The 19,430-nt window shown below is 47.2% G+C and overlaps 1 protein-coding gene across 1 annotated transcript in view; it reads left to right on the top strand.

Moving 5' to 3' along the window:
• The window catches only part of OTULINL (OTU deubiquitinase with linear linkage specificity like), a 28,191-nt gene extending 10,829 nt beyond the window's left edge, over window positions 1-17,362 (top strand). Inside the window, exons 2-8 of the mRNA XM_044233724.1 lie at window positions 9,292-9,451; window positions 9,540-9,571; window positions 9,674-9,765; window positions 10,508-10,657; window positions 13,095-13,223; window positions 14,135-14,404; window positions 15,763-17,362. Of these exons, the coding sequence (XP_044089659.1) occupies window positions 9,292-9,451; window positions 9,540-9,571; window positions 9,674-9,765; window positions 10,508-10,657; window positions 13,095-13,223; window positions 14,135-14,404; window positions 15,763-15,936 (1,007 nt within the window). The 3' untranslated portion in view covers window positions 15,937-17,362. The remainder of the gene's footprint in view (window positions 1-9,291; window positions 9,452-9,539; window positions 9,572-9,673; window positions 9,766-10,507; window positions 10,658-13,094; window positions 13,224-14,134; window positions 14,405-15,762) is intronic.
• Window positions 17,363-19,430: the final 2,068 nt, after the last annotated feature.

Raw genomic sequence — 19,430 nt, 5'->3', positions numbered from 1 at the left:
AATGGCTCCGGGAAGGTGGCTCTGAGGCTAACTCTGAGGGCACTGACCTTGAGTCAGAGCATGTTGGTTCAAGTTCAGACTTCTACTCGCTGTTCTCTGGGCTTCAGGTTCTCCGCCCCGGAGGTGAAGGGTGCAGGCCACAGCCCGTCACATGCCCAGGTCCGCGGTGACTCAAGATTCGCCTTTCCCCTCAGAGGTGTTTTCTGGCCGGGAGGGGACACGGTCACGGAGACGCTTCACCACCTGCAGCTTGGACGGAGCGCAGAGGGAGCGCGGGGTGGGGCGGAGGGACCCTCTCCGTTCAGGGACTGGTGGAGATTGGACTTTGGGGAGCAAGTGGAACCCAAGCCCCTTCACCTAGAGCATCCTGTGACTCCGTGAAAGACTTAAAAGGTGTCGTGTAGAAGGGCGATCCCACAGGTTCCTCAGGACTCTAAGCAATACCCTCTCAGGCCATGCTTACAGATCCCACCACACCGGCCTCTTGCTCGGGACCATCCCCTGATCTTCAGGTAGCATCAGCATCTCGAACAGGATCTGCAGGCCCCGCCGCTCTGAGCCTGGCCTGCTTCCCTTGCTTCCCTTGCCTTGTGGACGCTTGTCCGTCCTGGGTCTCCACTCTGCCTCTTGCTGGCCGAGGTCACATCTGCTGTTGGAGCTTCGTTTCTGTGGAGCGTTGCCTCGGTCGTGCCCCAGACACAGGACAAGGGCTCGCAGTGATGGCTTCAGCCCTTGGCCCACGGCTCAGCCCACAGGAGGAGCTTACTCTGTGTTCATAGACTAATAATAGACTTGGATCAGTAAAGAGAGTAATAGTCCCGAAAAAGAAATGGTCTCCCACACGTGGGAGTGAGTCCCCACCCCCGGAGGTGGAGGGAAGGTGGCAGTGGGGGCTCAGCCGGGGAATTTCCATTTGCCCCGGGCCCCGGCCTTGCAAGCACCCATCGTGGCGTGGGTGTAATTTCGTTCTAACCCTCTGTTACCCATGGATGGTCTTCTCCGCTGAGGAAACGTTTTGGGATCCCCGAAGCTAAGTGATTTGGCTGAGGTCCTGCAGACAGACTATGGCAAAGTAAAGACAGAGTCCTGGGCTCGTCTCGCCGAGTCACTGGTCTCACTTGCCGCCGGGCTGGCAGGGTGATCCTGGAGCGCGGAGATTGCCCCGAGAAGGCGTCCCAGCTTGCTAGGACCTGGAAGCCTAGCCCACCTGCAGCTCTTGTGCTTTTACAGTTGGGGGTTTTCAAAATCCCTGACCCATGATTAGAAAATCACACTTATTTTTTAAAGTCATGGGCTGTAGTTAACACCCCTAAACTGGTGCCCAGTAAATGAAAAAAACTCCGACCTCTGCCGTTATTACACACGCACACGCATAATCCTGTCAGTGTTTGGCAAGGAGCGGTTTGCTGCCGTCCTTCCTGACACGAGGTTGAGCAGGAGCCTGGGGCACAGCATGCCCAGTCCTGCGCAGATGCTTCTGGAAGCCTGAGCGGCTTGCTGGACAGGATGACAGCTGACTGTCTTACTGGTCATGGCTTTAGGGGTAAAAACCTTCCCCTTGGTGGCTCTCTGCCTCGGGGCTACCGGTCTTGCACTTTTTGGTTGTGGTACTTTACGAAGTGGAAGTCTGGCCGTTCTTAATGGAGCAGAATTAATGCCTGAGACGCAAAAGCACGCAAAGCCTTTGGACCCCGTATTTCCAAGATTTGCTAAGAGGATTTCTTTTCTTTCCTGAGTATTTCCTCCATAACTGATATAAAAACAAACAGCTAACCCGTGAATGTTCGAGAGCCAAGACCGTTGGAACCCCGGCCTTCACACCGCCGTGCTGACGCTCCCCTCTGGTCTCCCCCACGCGCCGCTTGCTTAGAGCCCGACGGCCTCTCGGAGTCGCTCTGCATGTTTTCCGCGCTGCTCGCATACTCTTGAGTTCACTTGTTCAGACTAACGTGCGCTAGTCTGCTTGGCTCTCGAGCCTCTGAGTTTCTCAGACTAAGCTCTGAGAGCGGAGACCCCCTGGGGATGGAGGACGCCTGCCCCACCGGCGTCCAGGTCAGAGGGCTTCGGGTGGTTGTTGTTGTTGTTTTAAGATTTTATTCATTTATTTGAGAGAGAAAGGATACAGAAGGGGGGTAGGGAGAGGGGGAGAGAGAGGGAGAAGCAGATTCCCCACTGAGCAGGGAGCCTGCCGTGGGACTCGATCCCAGGACCCTGGGATCACGACCTGAGCGGAAGGCAGACGCTTCACCAACTGAGCCACCGAGGCGCCCTGGGCCTTGTGTCATTCTGCGTCCCTGCAGAGAGACCTCCTGCCTCACACCAGGGTGTGCTGAGCCCGACGAGGGCCGACCTGGCCCAGTGGGCCTGGACAAGCCGACCAGTAGGCTTCCCTGCAGGAGAGCATCGCGCCGTCCGCCACGAGCTCCTTGAGGACAGAGCAGACATCTCTCCACTTCACTTCCTGCCAGCCCAGCGCCCAGCCTGGGGTTGGGGGCGAGAAGTACAACCGCGGAGGGCGTGGTTGGGGGGGGACAGAAGGCCCTCCCAGACCCTCCTGTGTCTGCTGCCCCGTTTGGCTTCTGATTGCACTTCTCTGCCTCACTTCCCGCCCTTGCTGAGAACAGCCGGAAAGCCACATCCACTTTATCGAAGGGGGCAGTGTTCCTGGACTCAGCTCAGAAGAGTGTGAGAAGTTTACCAACACCTCTGACATGTCTGTGTCCCTCGCTTGGTCACCGCCGCCCCTAGCCCTTCACTCCTCTGGCCACAGAGAGTGTGTGGCTGTCCTGGGACCTTTCCCACGGGCCCCTCGGCTTCCGGATCCGCCAGTCTCTCTCGGGCACTCTCTCTCCCAGATCCCGCTGATTAACCGCAACACAGGACAGATGCAGAGGCAAGAGCTGTTGTCGTCATTAAATTCAGTTTGGCATCTTTTACCTTAAGTTTCCTTAACAAGATGATTTTACTGCATATATTTCTTCACCGCCTCTGCTTAGATATCTACATTAACTTCTCTTTTACGTCTTTTGACCCAGGCCTCACGTCCCCCCTCCATGGTCCACAGGGGAGTCCCTGATATGCTTCAGGAGAAAGTCATCACCCAGATGCAGCTGGCAGTGTAGACAGACGTGTGTGGGGAGAAGGGGTCACGGGCTGCTATGCGGTGAGTCAGATTGGGAGAGAAGTAGAGGCCAGAAGGGATGGGCTCTTCCAGCCCGGGGCACCCCTGGAAGTGTTGGGGGCGAAGGAGACACTGAGAAGTTTCCATGAGAAGGAGCCCCGGGCTCCCAGATGAGACTGCCGGCTGCACAGTCACTGTTTCTGGAGTCACAGTGTCTTTTGGTTTTGTTTTCAGGGTTTTTTTTTTTTTTTTTGGTTTCCTGTTTGAATGTTTGAATTATTTCAGCTTTGGTACATTTTAGAGAATGGAAGAAACTCTAAGTAGACTTTTACCACACAAAAAAAGCCTCTTTTTTTTTTCACTTCTAGTCGTGGTGTCGTCGCCATATATAGTCTGAGAGGCGGCAGGTGAGATCTGACTTTCTGATAGCCGCGCTGTTGACCGCGCGAGGCTCCGCTGCCGTCGTTCCTCCAAGGGCCGACCCACTCCGGAGCGACGTTTCCCCACTGTGTGGCCTGGGCTCTCTCGCCTCTCTTGCTGCTGTGAGGCCCAGTTAATCCGCTTTCCAACAGGACCACCACCCAGGTGGGCCATTCCAAAAGTACTGAAACGAAATGTCAGTTTTTTCTCTCTCGACAAAGATGGGCAATGACCAAATCCCTAATTCCAGCAGGGATCTGTCCTGTCCCCCCCTCCTTGCGGCCCCCCACTTTCTGGAGGCACTTTATTGCCAAACCTGTGGCCCCCAAACCCCCACACCCCCGTTTCTTGTCCTCGTCCCTCTTTGTATTCCGTTGAATGACAGAATCCCTGGCGGTGGGACCAGCTCTCTTCCCGGTGCTTGTCCGGTCAGCATCGCCCCAGCCCCGGTCTTCGTGGACAGGGGAGGGGAGGCCGGACAGGTCACTGCCGGGCTGGCGGACGGGGTCGGGGGGCAGTGAAGGTCCCGACATGGGAAGTTTTATCCCCTCTCTGCTGTGTTTGGGGAAATGAGATTTGACCGTGAGATCCCCCCAAGTCATGATGATGGTAGCGTTCTGCGGGGCCCTCGTGTGTGGTGACCCCGTCTGTGGCTGCGGCTTTTGAGTTGTAATCCGGTTACATGCGGGGGCGGGAGATGGATTTATAAGTCTCTCTTTTTTTTTTTTTTACCTTTTTCTTTTTTTTTTTTTTTTTTACCTTTTTCTTTTTCTTTTTTTAATTTTTTTCCAATTTATTTATTTTCAGAAAAACAGTATTCATTATTTTTTCACCACACCCAATGCTCCATGCAAGCTGTGCCCTCTATAATACCCACCACCTGGTACCCCAACCTCCCACCCCCCTGCCACTTCAAACCCCTCAGATTGTTTTTCAGAGTCCATAGTCTCTCATGGTTCACCTCCCCTTCCAATTTACCCAAAAGCACATACCCTCCCCAATGTCCATAACCCTACCCCCCTTCTCCCAACCCCCCTCCCCCCAGCAACCCACAGTTTGTTTCGTGAGATTAAGAGTCACTTATGGTTTGTCTCCCTCCCTATCCCATCTTGTTTCATGGATTCTTCTCCTACCCACTTAAGCCCCCATGTTGCATCACCACTTCCTCATATCAGGGAGATCATATGATAGTTGTCTTTCTCCGCTTGACTTATTTCGCTAAGCATGATATGCTCTAGTTCCATCCATGTTGTCGCAAATGGCAAGATTTCGTTTCTTTTGATGGCTGCATAGTATTCCATTGTGTATATATACCACATCTTCTTTATCCATTCATCTGTTGATGGACATCTAGGTTCTTTCCATAGTTTGGCTATTGTGGACATTGATGCTATAAACATTCGGGTGCACGTGCCCCTTTGGATCACTACGTTTGTATCTTTAGGGTAAATTCCCAGTAGTGCAATTGCTGGGTCATAGGGCAGTTCTATTTTCAACATTTTGAGGAACCTCCATGCTGTTTTCCAGAGTGGTTGCACCAGCTTGCTATAAGTCTCTTTTTAAAGAGTCTCAATTCCACTTGCTGTAGCAAAGCCAAGACTGACTCAGGGGCGTAATGCACGGGCAGGAGAGCCAAGGGCTCGGGCCACTCGGGCACCACACTGCCCGGGCTTTGAATCCCAGCCTTACAGCTTTCGTATTCGGTCTTTCTCTCCCACGCGGCTTCCTCATCTGCAGAAGAAGGGTGGTTGGACTGATCGCAAAACAAATGATAAGGGACAGGGACTTGGGGCCTCAGGGTTTGCCAGACGGCATGCTCAGTGCTTCCCTAACCTTTCCACCGCACTCACAACGGCTCTGTTCCCGTGCGGGCTGCACTCCCGCCGTGCCGGGCTCTGTGGCCATCCCCAGGCTGAGAAACTGATGCTCAGGGACGTGAAGTCACCAGGGCATGAGCAGGGCTGGGATGGGGCCGGGGCGGAGGGAGGCCTGCAAGAGCAGGACGGAGTGGATCCCTAGCACGGCTCAGGCTTATAACAAAACTCAGACTGTAGCTATTCTAATGACCGGCGAAGCCATACCTTTTCCCACTGAAACACGGCGCTTCGGGGATGCCCGGGTGGCTCCGTCGTCGAGCGTCTGCCTTCAGCTTCGGTCAGGATCTCAGGTCCGGGGTTCGAGCCTGCATCGGGCCCCTGCTCGGCAGGGAGTCTGCTTCTCCCCCTCCCCCTGCTTGTGCTCTGTCTCTCAAATGAATAAGTAAAATCTTTAAAAAAAAAAAACAAAAACCCAACACACTGCATTTCCTCTCCTTAGAGAAGCCCGGCCTCGTAATGTCATCGTGTCATGTGTCTCGTGTGAACGCCTCAGGATTGTCTGAGCTGCCGCCACTCCCATGGGGCTTCGGGGGTCCCCCCCAGGCTGCTCCCCGGCGCCCACCCCAGCCCCCACGATGGCACTCCCTGGCCCTTCCTGGGTTAAGCCACTAGACCAAAAACTGCCCGTTATGTAGAGGGAGGCCAAGGCGTGTGAGCTTGTGTGCTAGGTTTGCACAGGAGAGGCAAGCGGAGCCCTCACGTGTTTTGTTTTGTGTTGTGTTCTCCTGATAAGTTGATCCTCTCAGCCTTTTTTGGGTCGGGGTGGGGTTTACTTTCCGGAGAGTGGCCAGGGACATGTGCTGTCCGTGTGCGTGGGGGTCAGGCGCGCCGTCATCTTAGGGGATCCCGTGGAGGCCCCGGGCAGCTGCCAGAGAGGCTCAAGCTCAGGAGAGGGCCCTGGTGTGGGGGTCTCAAATCTAGAGCCCTAAGGGACCTGGCAGGCCCCAAAGGACGCCAGGGGTTGCTTAGAGTCTGACAAATGAGAGCAGCGCGCCCCATGGAGGGGGCAGCAGCCGGACCCCACCTCGGTGACGTCCGGCTCTCCCAGCCCACGCAACCCGGGGCACCGGCCGGCGGCAAGCAGGCAGATTGTCCCCAGGCTCTTCCCAGAAGAAGAAACGTGCCTTGTTCCTGCGGGAGGGCAGACTCCAGGGAGAAACCACAACCGGGGCCCAGGACCGGGGTAGAGGGACAGCGCGGGCGCTCCGACTGGTGGGGCTGTTGACCGACGGTTTGTTTTGGAAAGTGCTTTGGCAATATCTGTCAAAACTAAAAACGTACGCTCCCCTTGGTCCAGAGTTTCCTCTTCTTGAAATTATCCTAAAAGCCCCCATGGGCCCACAAGGACCGTTGGAGGGGACTGTCTGTCTCGGCAATGACTGCAAGAGTGAGAATGATTTATCAGTGAGGCAGTGACTGCACACATATGATGGTCTGTCTTTACACTGAAATGTTAGGTGTTTCCTAAAAACAAGAATGTAGACCTCTATGTAGTGATATGAAAAGACGTCTACTTTGTATGAAGAGAAAAAACAAACTGTAAAACCATGTATAATACTCCATTTTTCTAGAATATGTTTATAAATACATTAAAAGAAATTATGTATCATCTAGACAAAATTCTAGTGTTTGCTGAGTTTAAGGATTTACTAAAAGTATTTGCCTATGTCAGAGTTTTCACAGTTGGGAAATCACTCTGAATTAACAATCATCTAAATTATTGATGTAAAGGTAGTATCACGTTACATTTTTAAACAACTCCCCAAAAGTTTCACCAAATATCTAGGCAGGCGTAAATATATAGTGAACAGCGAATAAATTGTTAAACAGATGAGTACCTGCTTTTAAAAATGCCCTTTTAAGTCATTTGTAAGTGTATCTATTCTTAGTTATTGGTACCTTTAGTTCTTTTTTCTTTTTTGGTAACTTTATTTCTTTATTTGCTGGTAAATTCTTTCCTATCAGAGCTTAAATGTATATCAAATATTCATATGGTCAAAAATGCTAAAATTGGGGAATGTGGCTGGCTTAGGCTGTGGAGCACGTGATTCTTGATCTCTGGGTCATGAGTTCAAGTTCCACCTTGGGTGTAGGACTGACCTTTTTTAAAAAATTTTATTTTTTTATAAACATATAATGTATTTATAGCCCCAGGTGTACAGGTCTGTGAATCGCCAGGTTTACACACTTCACAGCACTCACCATAACACATACCCTCCCCAATGTCCATAACCCCGCCACCCTTTCCCAACCCTCCCAGCAACCCTCAGTTTGTTTTGTGAGATTAAGAGTCTCCGATGGTTTGTCTTCCTCCCGATCCCATCTTGTTTCATTTATTCTTTTCTGACCCCCCAAACCCCTGACATTGCATCTCCACTTTCTCATATCAGGGAGATCATATGATAGTTGTCTTTCTCTGATTGACTTATTTTGCTCAGCATAATACCCTCTATTCCATCCACATCATCGCAAATGGCAAGGTTTCATTTCTTTTGATGGCTGCATAATATTCCATTGTGTGTGTGTGTGTGTGTGTGTGTGTGTATGTATGTATATATATATATATATATATATATATATATATATATGCCTGGGCCCTGCACAGCATATCTGTTGAATCCAGATATATATATATATATATATATATATATATATATATATATATATATACCACCTCTTTTTTATCCATTCATCTGTTGATGGACATCTTGTAGAACTGACTTTTTAAAAAATGCTTCAATTATAGATCCTGAATTGCTGAGGCTTTTCCTGTTAATCACTGGAATTTTACCAAACCTTGTGCCAGAGAGGGAATGATTTCACAATGAACCCTGGGAGGCTGGGCTACTCTTCAAAAGTTCTCTTCCTCATCTGTACTTCAGTATTTTAAATGCCCCAGCATAATACAGTTGCATGTAGTAAAATCCTGTGAGTACACAGCTGGAGCTCTCTGGCCCGTTCATTTCCCCTGGTCACGTCAGGAATGGGAGCACATACCATGCACAGCGCACCTGTCCCCACCTCACCCCTCTTCTAAGGGGCCACTTCCTGGAAACGATGTCCAGCCTGCCGTTTGGGTCACTCATTGTGTGTGTGTGATGGTGACACCATCTGTAATTGCTCATAATGATTAAAGAATATCCGAGTGGGCAGAAGCACCTGGTGGTGGCATCGCTGGAGGCCCCCGGTGTCGAGCGGAATTCCTAGAACCATTCTTGGATTCAACAGATATGCCGTGCAGGGCCCAGGCGTACTCTGCTGGTTCTGGAATCATTTCATTCCGTCTTGCCCCAGTGAGGTCAGCGTTTCCCCCAATATTACAGTCAAGACAATTCAGAGGAGAGAAGTTAGGTTTCCTGCGGTCACACCGCCAGGGTATAGGGGAGGCAGCTTTTGAACGGTCCAAGGGATTCTGAAAGCCATCTTCTTCACGGTTCTTCCTTGCAAATTCTGTGGAACAAAGATATTCTTACATAGAACGTTGATTATCGGAGAACCGGGGTTTCTTTTACTTTCAGATTGAATTTTTGAATATTTAAAAAACTGTTTATGTGATTGGGGGTGCCTGGGTGGCTCAGTCGGTGCAGCATCTGCCTTTGGCTCAGGTCATGATGCCAGGGTCCTGGGATCGAGTCCTGCATCAGGCTCCTTGCTCAGTGGGGAGCCTGCTTCTCCTCTGCCTGCTGCTCCCCCTGCTTGTGTTCTCTCTCTGACAAATAAATAAGTAAAATCTTTATAAAATAAATTAAAAAATAAAATCCGTTCATGTCATCAGTGATAGAGACTTTGCAGGTAAAATTAGCCAATACATTTTCCCCCTTAAACAAAGCATACTTGTGTAATTGTGATTTTTTAATTTTTTATTTTTTCTAGGAAGTGACCAGGTTCACTCCTGGATGCTAGCCACCAGCCAGGCTTTGGGTACTGTGTGGAGACTAGCGAAGGGGTCAGTGGTGTTGGCAGCGGCTTGTCTGGTGGCCGCCCTTTGCTACTGCCGGAGGATGCACTGTGATTTAGGGCACTGGCTGAAATGGTAGGTGGTCGGATCAGCTTCCAGTTTACAAACAGACCGTTGCCCTTCCAAGTAGATATTTGACATTGCCATTCCTTTTATCTTTCAGGTGGATTGGCTATCTGCAGAGAAAATTCAAAAGTAAGTATTTTCAGATGTTTTCTTACCTCTAAGGTGCAGAGAGGGTTTGAGAAGGGCGAGGAGAGGGAAACTCAAATCCCTTTTCTGTTTGATTTGGTCCAGGGAACCTCAGCGTCGAGGCTGAGGTTGATCTGCTCAGTTACTGCGCAAGAGAGTGGAAAGGAGAGACGCCGCGCGCCAAGCTGATGAGGAAGGTGTGTGTGACTGCAGGTCCCGGACGGGGCAGAATGCATGTGGAAAATTGGGAAGCAAACATTCCACTCTGCCGTATGAAGCCCAGAGATCCGCTAACGCCGGATGTGCCACAAGGAGCCATTGTGACTCATGGTGGAGTCGAGCAGCGGCCACACGGTGGCTTTGGGCGATGACCTAGAGCAAGGGCCTCTGAGGACCTGGATGAGGACGTAAATGAGGCTGTAATTTCGGGCGATTTGAGGGTGGCACTCTTTTCAGCCCCCCCCCCCCCCCGGCTTATGGTCCATCTCCACATGCAGGGGAGACTTTCTTATCCGGATGTAAAAGATCTTGAGGATTTTTAGAATTGCCCATTGGACCAGGCTTGGTAGCACCTCTCAGCGGGGGCGTCCAGCCTTGCCAGCGGCAAGAGAGTTTCGTTCCAAGTGCTCTTTAGTGTGGTCTCAAACGTATCCAGTACCTTTGTTTCACTGTGGTCCAGTTGAAGTCATCATCTCCCCTAAGTGATATTCCCCGGCCCTGGGCTTCCAGGAATTCACCGACTGAAAGAGCAGGACGTGGACTCAAGACACAGGGGAGTCCCTTTAAAATGACACGTGGTCGCATTCATAATTTGAAATTGTTTTCATTTCTGTCGTCCACTTTATTGGGGGGCCATGCCTCACTGACGGTACAGTGAATTCATTTTGTATATTCTCTTATCCAGAGGAGTTGAAAACCATCTTCTTTTTATGCGGACAGGCTTACGAGGAGCTGTTTTGGCGGCATCACATCAAATGTGTCCGACAAGTGAGGAGAGACAACTATGAGGGACTGAGGTCAGTGCTGTTCCAGGTCTTCAGCCAGGGCCTCTCCTTTCCGTCCTGGATGAAGGAGAAAGACATCGTGAAGGTACATCTGCTCACCAGAAACAAGGGGGAACGGCGGGTCGATAAGCATTGCTGTGCAGGTGGCTGGGTCTTCCGTGGGCAGCTCTGTGCATCCTGAGATTGAAGGAGTCTTCGAAGGCCCCACATACCCCGTCCATCTCAGAGAGGCTGTCCTACTCAGTGTTGTTTCTTTTTAATGTCACCGTCTTTTCTCAAGAAGGGCATCTGTCCCTCATAAGCAAGGTAGTCTACTAAAATTCCCTTTTTCCTCTACACTTACTCGAGCTTTGACAAACCCACAGAGCGCACCAGAGATTCCCCCCCCCATGCCTTAATAGTCAGCCCTTCCCTACCTCTAGCTCGGGGGGCACCATTGATAGGTCTTATGTCCCTATCGTTTTTGCCTTTTTCAGAATGTCCAGGACATGGAACTATCCAACATGTCGCCTTTTGGCTTTGACTTCTTTCACTTAGCAGAATGCACTGCCATCCACCCAGGCCACGTGAACTTGTAGTTCATTCCTCTTTATTGTTGAGTGCTTTTCCTGGACATGAGTATGACACCGCTTGTTTGTCCATTCATCACTGGAAGGACATCCGGATTATTTCCAGTTTTCGACAACTATGACTAAAGCTGTTATAAATATCTCCATCCAGGATTTTTTCCTTTTCGGCAAATGCCTGGGAGGGACATTGTTGGGTCATGTGGTAGGTGTAGGTCTAAGTTCATAAGAACCTGCCATCTGTTTTCCAGTGTGGCTCTGCCTTTTTGCATTTCCACTAGTAAAGTATAAGAGTTCCAGTTGTTCTACATTCTAACCAGGATCGATTTGGGGTTATTTTTAGCCATTCTGATAGGCGTTCACTGGTATCACTGCTTTTAGTTGGCATTCCTTTAGTGTGGAAGGATGAATGTCTTTCCATGTTATCTTCTTGGAGAAGTGTCTGTTGAAGTCTTTTGCACATTTTTATTAATTTTCTTATTTTTTTACTTTATTTTAAAATTATTTTTACTTTTATCTTATTATCGACTGAATTTTGAGAGTTCTTTAGGAAAAAAAATTTTTTTAAATTATTTATTTGACAGACAGAGACAGCCAAGGAGGGAACAGAAGCAGGGGGAGTGGGAGAGGGAGAAGCAGGCTTCCTGCTAAGCAGGGAGCCCGACATGGGACTTGATCCCAGGATCCCTGGGATTATGACCTGAGCTGAAGGCAGATGCTTAATGACTGAGCCACCCAGGTGTCCTGAGAGTTCTCTATATATTCTGAGTACAAGTGCTTTATCCGATATGTGATTTGCAAATATTTTTTCCCAGTCTGTGCCCTGTTTGTTTTTCTTTCATTTTAAGAGTGTAAGGTAGTACATCCATCATTTGTTCATTCCTTCTTTCCTTTTTTCCTTCCTTCCTTTCAAAGGAAGAACCCTCTTGATGAACAACCTGAATTTTTTTTAAAGATTTTTATTTATTTATTTATTTGACAGAGATCACAATTAGGCAGAGAGGCAGGCAGAGAGAGAGGAAGGGAAGCAGGCTCTCTGCCGAGCAGAGAGCCCGATATGGGGCTCGATCCCAGGACCCTGAGATCACGACCCGAGCCAAAGGCAGAGGCTTAACCCACTGAGCCACCCAGGCGCCCCACAACCTGAATTTTTATTTTGAATGTAGGGTGTTTAATCTAGGGTGTACACTTAAGGACAGAGGAGCACAGAAATATAAAGTATATGAATATATATAACTATATACAGTCTATTTCCTTACCATTTTTAAAATTACACTTGTTTTTATTAGTTTCATTTTTATCTAGCAAGTACTTGTCAAGTGTGCATGGTGGGCTAGGCCTGCTACCTGCTGAGGACAGAAACTATAACCAAGCCTCTGGGCTCCCCAGTCTCAGCGGGGTGGGAAAATGGACTAGATCCCTTCACTGATCAGAGTCTTATGTATTCTGTAATCTTATTTAATCCCAACAAAGGCCTGTGAAGTGGGTGGCATTGTCCTTGATTTATGGTGGAGGGTGAGGCCAAGAGGGTGATGCCAGTTGAGCATTCTCTCAGCTGGTAAGTGACAGTGCGCAGATCGGACCCCAGCGCCTCGTGCTAAAGTCCACATGCCCCCTGATGAACCGTGCTGTTCTAGCATTGTTTGGGCAAAAGCAATTTCTAAAGGGATATATCTAGGCAGTTTAGGAAGTGTTTTATGCAGAAAGATTGTTTCCATAGACACAATCTTCATGTATGTTTTCATCAGTTGTAAAATTATAAATTAAGAATCTGATCCAAATCCTATAATCCACAAATTGAAAAGAGGGAACGATATGCTTTTATTTAATTGTTGTCATCATGTTTTTAAATGGAGATTGCTAAGGGAGATGAGATCATAGACCGTGACGTATTCTGAATTGTGGGCCATAAATGTGGAGGTACTAATCATGGCTGGCATCTACTTCCTTTTCAAGCTTCCTGAAAAACTGCTCTTTTCACAAGGTTGTAATTGGATCCAGCAATACAGTTTTGGTCCTGAGAAGTATACAGGCTCCAATGTGTTTGGAAAATTACGTAAATGTGTGGAATTATTGAAAACACAGGTGAGTGTCCCGGGGGAGGAAAAGACTAGGAATGAAAGCTCGCCCCCCAGATGTAGTGACCCTTCTCTGTCAGGCATGTCACTCGATTCCACATAAGGGGAACACATGGCCAGTGGCATCTCTTCTAGGAAGTAGAGATTGGCTTTCCTGTTCTTTCACCTTCCAAGTAATGAACGAGCCATGTTGCATGTGACAATGAGGGTTTGGAGTTAGGGGTTAAGGAGGCCTTTGTGGGCTCTCTGGGAAACCTTAACACTCATGTACCTGTTTCCCCTCGAAAGATGGGGTGCACAGTCCAGGCAGGGCACTCAGAAATGCCCTTCTGGGATGTGCCCTATTAATAATTTGGGGATAGCACAGATGCTATAATTTGAACTTAGAGTTTTTCCTGCCTTTATAATAGACACAGATTTTGGATTGTTGAAATGAACTCTCCTTGGTAGATAACCATAGCATTTCTGTGCCACAGTTTCCTGGTCTGTAAAACTGATGTGTAAATCATATGTCCCCTCTACAGTTATGGTGAGGCTTCAGTGAGTTCATGTCTGCAAAGTGTTTTAATCTGTGCTTGGCAAGTGAGCGGTAAAGAGTACTAGTTAGTACTGTTTATCTCTGGAGTCTCTTCTGTGTGACTCAACTATCTTAAGCTGTCAGGAAACTCACTTGCTTGGCATTTTACGAAGTTGACAGTGCTTTTTTTGAAAAATGTTTCATTTAAACCGGTTTGTGATTGTAAAAGTAACACATACTTGTGGTTAACAAAAAATCAGGGTCAAAAGCTATAAAATGAGAAGTTCAAGCTCCCCTCTAATTCATCTTTGGTTTATTTTTCCAAGTACTTTAAAAATGATGCCATGGTATAGGAATTCACCTTTCCCCTGTAAATTTCTCTTTTACATCTGTATTTTCAGTGGGCTGAATTTAGTGGAATTAAAGATTACCACAAGAGAGGAAGTATGTGCAACATCCTTTTTTCTGATGTTCTTCTGGAATATAAACTATATGAAGCTTTAAAGTTTATCATGCTCTATCAAGTCACTGAAGTTTATGAACAAATGAAGACTAACAAGGTCATTCCCAGTCTTTTTCAACTCCTGTTTGCCCGGGAAACATCAGCGGACCCTTTAAGCTTCATGTTGAACCACCTGAATCCTGTGGGCGACACATGTGGACTGGAGCAGGTAATGGGGGCAGAAGAAGCCTGCGTGTTTGATTCAGGACGATACTGGCCGTCCTTGAATGCGCAGGCATCTGGAATTTCCTTTCAGCAGTGAGAAAACCCACTGCAAAGAAGTAATGGGTTGATGTCATTGACCCTTAAAAAGAAGGAAAAGAGGGTGCCTGGGTGGCTCAGTGGGTTAAGCCTCTGCCTTCGGCTCAGGTCATGGTCTCAGGGTCCTGGGATCGAGCCCCGCATCAGGCTCTCTGCTCAGCAGGGAGCTTGCTTCCCCCCTCACCCCCGCCTGCCTGTGATCTCTCTCCAATAAACAAATAAAAATCTTAAAAAAAAAAAAAAAAAAAAGAAGGGAAAGAAGAGGAATAAGCCTCACGGCTCCATGCAGTTTGCTGTGTCTTCCCAGCCGGGACGGGAGAGCCCCAGGGCGGGAAGCCTTTCTAACCTTTCACTCTGCCTCCAAGATGGTGGCAGCTTCTCCCACAACAGAGTTGAACCAGGAGAAAGCCCTGGTGGGAAATGAGATGAAGTTTGGGAAAGCATTTGGTTCCTTGCTGAAGATAAATAGACATTATTGAAAAATTTTAGGGGCGCCTGGCAGGCTTAGTTGGGAAAGCATGCAACTCTTGATCTAAGGGTCATGAGTTCATGCCACACGGATGTGGAGATTACTAAAAACAATAAATGAACTTGAACTTTAAAAAATTATTGAAAAATGTTAAGTCCAGGGGCACCTGGGTAGCTCAGTCAGTTAAGTGCCCGACTCCTGATATTGGCTCAGGTCATGATCTCGGGGTTGTGAAATCAAGCCCTGCATCAGGCTCTATACTCAGCGCGAGGCCTGCTTGTCCCTCTCTCCCTGTGCTTCTCTCCTTGCTCATGCACACATACTCAGATAAAAAAATGAGTCCAATCTTTTAAAAAAAAAAAAGAAGAAGAAAAGAAAATTTTCCATCCAGAGAATACTTTCTTATCCCCATCGTAAAGAGGTTTTCTCTTGCTTTGTTCTCTTAGGCAACATACAAAATTACCTGGTATTCTTATCAAAATTGATATAAAACTGTTGGAAAAAGTGACTTTTTTCTTCTGAGCATTCCTGTATTTTTAGTTGTCTCCCCACTCCCCCCAACAGCTTTTCCCTGTAATTTTTTTCACGCTCGTCTACAAAGATGTTCCCCTGCCTTCCCCTGCCTTCCACGTCGCAGACGTGTGTTTCTGCAAGTGGCCCCTCAGTGGTTCATGCGTGGATCTAAGTAAGCACATTACTCATTCCTCCCTAAGCTGCAGGAGAACACGCTCCCTCCTCTGCTGGGGGACGGGAGTTGGAGATGGGTGTTTGTGAACTCTTTTTCCTCTCTTCTGCAGATCGATATGTTTATTCTTGGACACTCCCTTGAAATAAAAATCAAAGTGTTCAGACTGTTCAAGTTTAACTGCAGAGACTTCGAGGTCTGCTACCCAGACTTGCCGCCCAGGGAGTGGCCAGAGATCTCCCTGCTGACGGAGAATGACCGCCACTACCACGTTCCCGTCTTTTAAGTCTGGTGTGGACTGGGCACCAGCTCTCACCAGTGACAGCAGGCACACTTTCAAGGAAAGTCCAGTGGGAAAACCAAAGGTAGCGTTGCAGTCCCTGAAAGGCTGAGGACCTTCTTCTCTGGAGTGGCAGGTGCGCTGGACACAGGGCTGCGTGGATGGCATGTCTTTGTTTTCCAGCAATTTCCTCCAGACCAGCCTCACTAATATTTGTGGGTTGATGGTTTGACCTTGTTCATATGGGCTCTGGTCATTTCACATGTGGCAGGCTTTTCAGGGCACAAGGACCTGCAAATTGGGCAGTACAACAGGAAAAAATCGAGAAGAAAAGGGAAAAAGGACTAACAGGAAAGACTTTGCCTCTAACCTTGATGTTCTCGTTAGGAACCTTGTCTTTGACTGATTTTGGATCTTCATAAGTGTGGCCTTATTTTAGAAGCATTACCTTCCCCAGAATCTTTATGGTATATTGATTTTTCTAGAACCACTTGATTAACTGTAAAGTCATGTGTGTGTTTGTGTGTGTGTGTGTGTGTACACACATATACACGTGTGTATACGTTGTATAGTTTTGTATGTACATATATGAACACATACACAAATAATCACTACTTTGTAATGTTGTACAATTTGTTTTATATCGCTTTACGTTTTTTTGGTTACCTTTGCATCTGGCCAGTCCAATCTGTTTTATATGGGTAAAAAAGATTAATTCTGTAGGTTAAGGCAACTGAATGACAATTATTGAACTATTACAAAACATTAAACTGTGGTGTATTTATTTACATGTGTATTTAACGTGTGGTAACTAGAATCATGCCGCCCCAACCCCCACCACATCTATGTCCTAATCTCCAGAACCTGTGGATACGTTGGGTTAAATGGCAAAGAAGAATCAGGTTGCAGGTGGAATTAAGGTACTAATCTGACCTGGAAATGGGAAGGTTATTCTGGGTTCTCTAGGTGGGCACAGTATAATTCCAATGGTCCTTAAAAACGGGGACGAGGGAATTGGAAGAATGCCAAGGCCAAAGGGAAATGTGAAATACAGAACAGAGAGAGACAACATTTCTGGCTTTGAAGATGGAGGAAGGAGCCACGACCCAAGGATTGGGGGTGGCCTCTGAAAACCAGAAAAGGCAAGAGAACAGAGTCTTCCCTAGAGCCTCCAGATTTTAGCCCAGCGCAGCCTGTGTCAGATCTCTAGCCCACAGAACTAGAAGATAATGCATTTATGTGGTTTAAGTCACTAGGTTTCTGGTAATGTGTTAGAGCAACAGTTGACAACTAATAAATTCAAGCTAACTACTTTTTAGCCATCTTTATTTCAGAAATAGTTTTCTAGTTTATTTTGTTAATCTTTATTTTGAAGGTACTTTGCTGGTCTGTCTTGAATTTCAATAAATACAAAATAACTTTTAAAACCTTGGCCAATGTTATACTACTTCAAAGGTACAAATCCGTTCTAAGAGTGACTTAACATTTTGGATGCTAATGTTTTCTCCCATTTTCATACTGTGTCCTCTGTAAATAAAATAAGGGACATTCCATGCTGTGGTATATGAAGATAGCATCCAGATTCTTTTGTACTGAGGATAATCAGCGTCCTACTTAAGCTAGATGTCCAATGGTATGTTGTGTCGTGCCTACTGTCATTTCGTTTTCTGCTTGGAGAGCTGGAAAGCAATCATCTCAGACCAAGTGGCTTCGTGTTACCTTGATAGCCACAAGAAATGGGAGTTCTTTTCTTTTTTTAGGAGTTCTTAATTGATTTTTACAGTGCATTCCTGCTTGGAAGTGTCTTTGGTTTTGTATAGCTCTTGCCATTTCATTGGTCCTGTCCAAAGCTATCCCCATGATCTGTCACTGGGAGAAAAAAAAATGAACTCCATCCTTTGTGTTCATGAGCAGATGTGTTGACAGACTGCTGCAGGCGGTTGTGATCTTCCTGGATTGTCTCTTCTAGACTTAGCTTCTAATTGAGCCGTCCGGACACCTACCTACCATTTGGACGTGACCACTGACCTCGCGTCTCCTTCCCCAATCTAGTGATTTCCACATCAGTCCAGGATTGAAAGGAAAAGCTTCTCCCCAGGGATGGGCAGCCTATAGCTCTGTGATCTATTAACCAATCATGTTTATCCTTAATGTCGTGTTGAGGGGGGCAGGGCAGGGTGGGGTGAGACCAAATTGTGAAAAAAGGGCATTTCGATACAAGGAAAGTAAAAAACAACAACGTGTAAATGGTTGCTATGTTTTGGGAAGTCGTCCAAGCAAGATTTTAAGGGAGGAGGTACGGGGTGTTTTTGGTTTTGTTTTTAATTCAGCCGTACAATGAGTAACAAACTAATTAGAAGGAAGTGTGTATAAATTTAGCACCACATTTAAAGGCCAGCAGTAGCTTGGAGGTGAATTTCCTATGTGATGCCAACATTTAATGTTTTTCTAACCTTATATGTTTTAAATGATGAGAAAATCACGGCAAAAATGAAAACATATGTCCTTGTCCCTTTCTGATTTTTTAAAAATTTTTGTTTAAGCCCAATGCAAGGCTCAAACCCCACAATCCTGAGTTCACGACCCAGCTGAGATCAAGAGTTGAAGGCTTAACTGACTGAGCTACATAGGCACCCTGTCCCTTTCTGGTTTTAGGATATATTTCTCACTTAAATTTTGACCATATATGTCCATACATGTGTATGGATACCAGTATAAGACTGACTGACTTATTGAGGGAAAATGTACATAACATAAAATTTACCAATTTAATCATCTTTAAATGTACAATTCAGTGACATTAATGACATTCACACTGTTTTGTTACCATCACCAACATCCATCCTCATAACTTTTTTTATCTTCAAGATAGACTTTTTTGGGGGCGCCTGGGTGGCTCAGTTGTTAAGCATCTGCCTTCGGCTCAGGTCATGATCCCAGGGTTCTGGGATCAAGCCCCGCCTTGGGCTCCCTGGTAGGCAGAGTCTGCTTCCCCCCTCTCCCAGTCCCCCTGCTTGTGTTCCCTCTCTTGCTGTGTCACTCTCTGTCAAATAAATAAATAAGTCAAGTCTTTAAAAAAACAAAAAAAGACAGACTTTTTTGATAGGGGGCAAGTTTAATTCCGCCATCTGGCACTTGCACTTCTTTTAATTCTCACATTCTTTATATCAGGTCGTTCTCATCTTGGTGTATTCTCCAGACTTACGTGCAGAAGTCCAATGTGAAGGAGGTTTAGGTGACCAAATGGGTCAGGAAGATCCTATTCTACTTATCTCCAAAGTAAAGAAATAATTAAAGATGAATTCTGGTTTCATCCTGGAAACACCGTCAGTTAAAAGGTCCCCAAGAAACTGTATTGCTTCTGGGCCACCCCGGTGACTTGCATTTCTTGGATGTGGGGTTTCATAGTCTTGAACCAAAGTCATTTCCACCAAGAGGGGAAGCCACAGAGCCTTCTCTAGGGGAGACCCCAGACCAACCAGTGTAGGATCTGCCCGGCC

Source organism: Neovison vison, chromosome 1 (assembly GCF_020171115.1).
Source record: "Neovison vison isolate M4711 chromosome 1, ASM_NN_V1, whole genome shotgun sequence".
In the NCBI taxonomy this organism is placed as follows: Eukaryota; Metazoa; Chordata; class Mammalia; order Carnivora; family Mustelidae; genus Neogale; species Neogale vison.
Note: the sequence above shows the minus strand (reverse complement) of the source record. Positions and strands in the feature narration are given on the sequence as shown.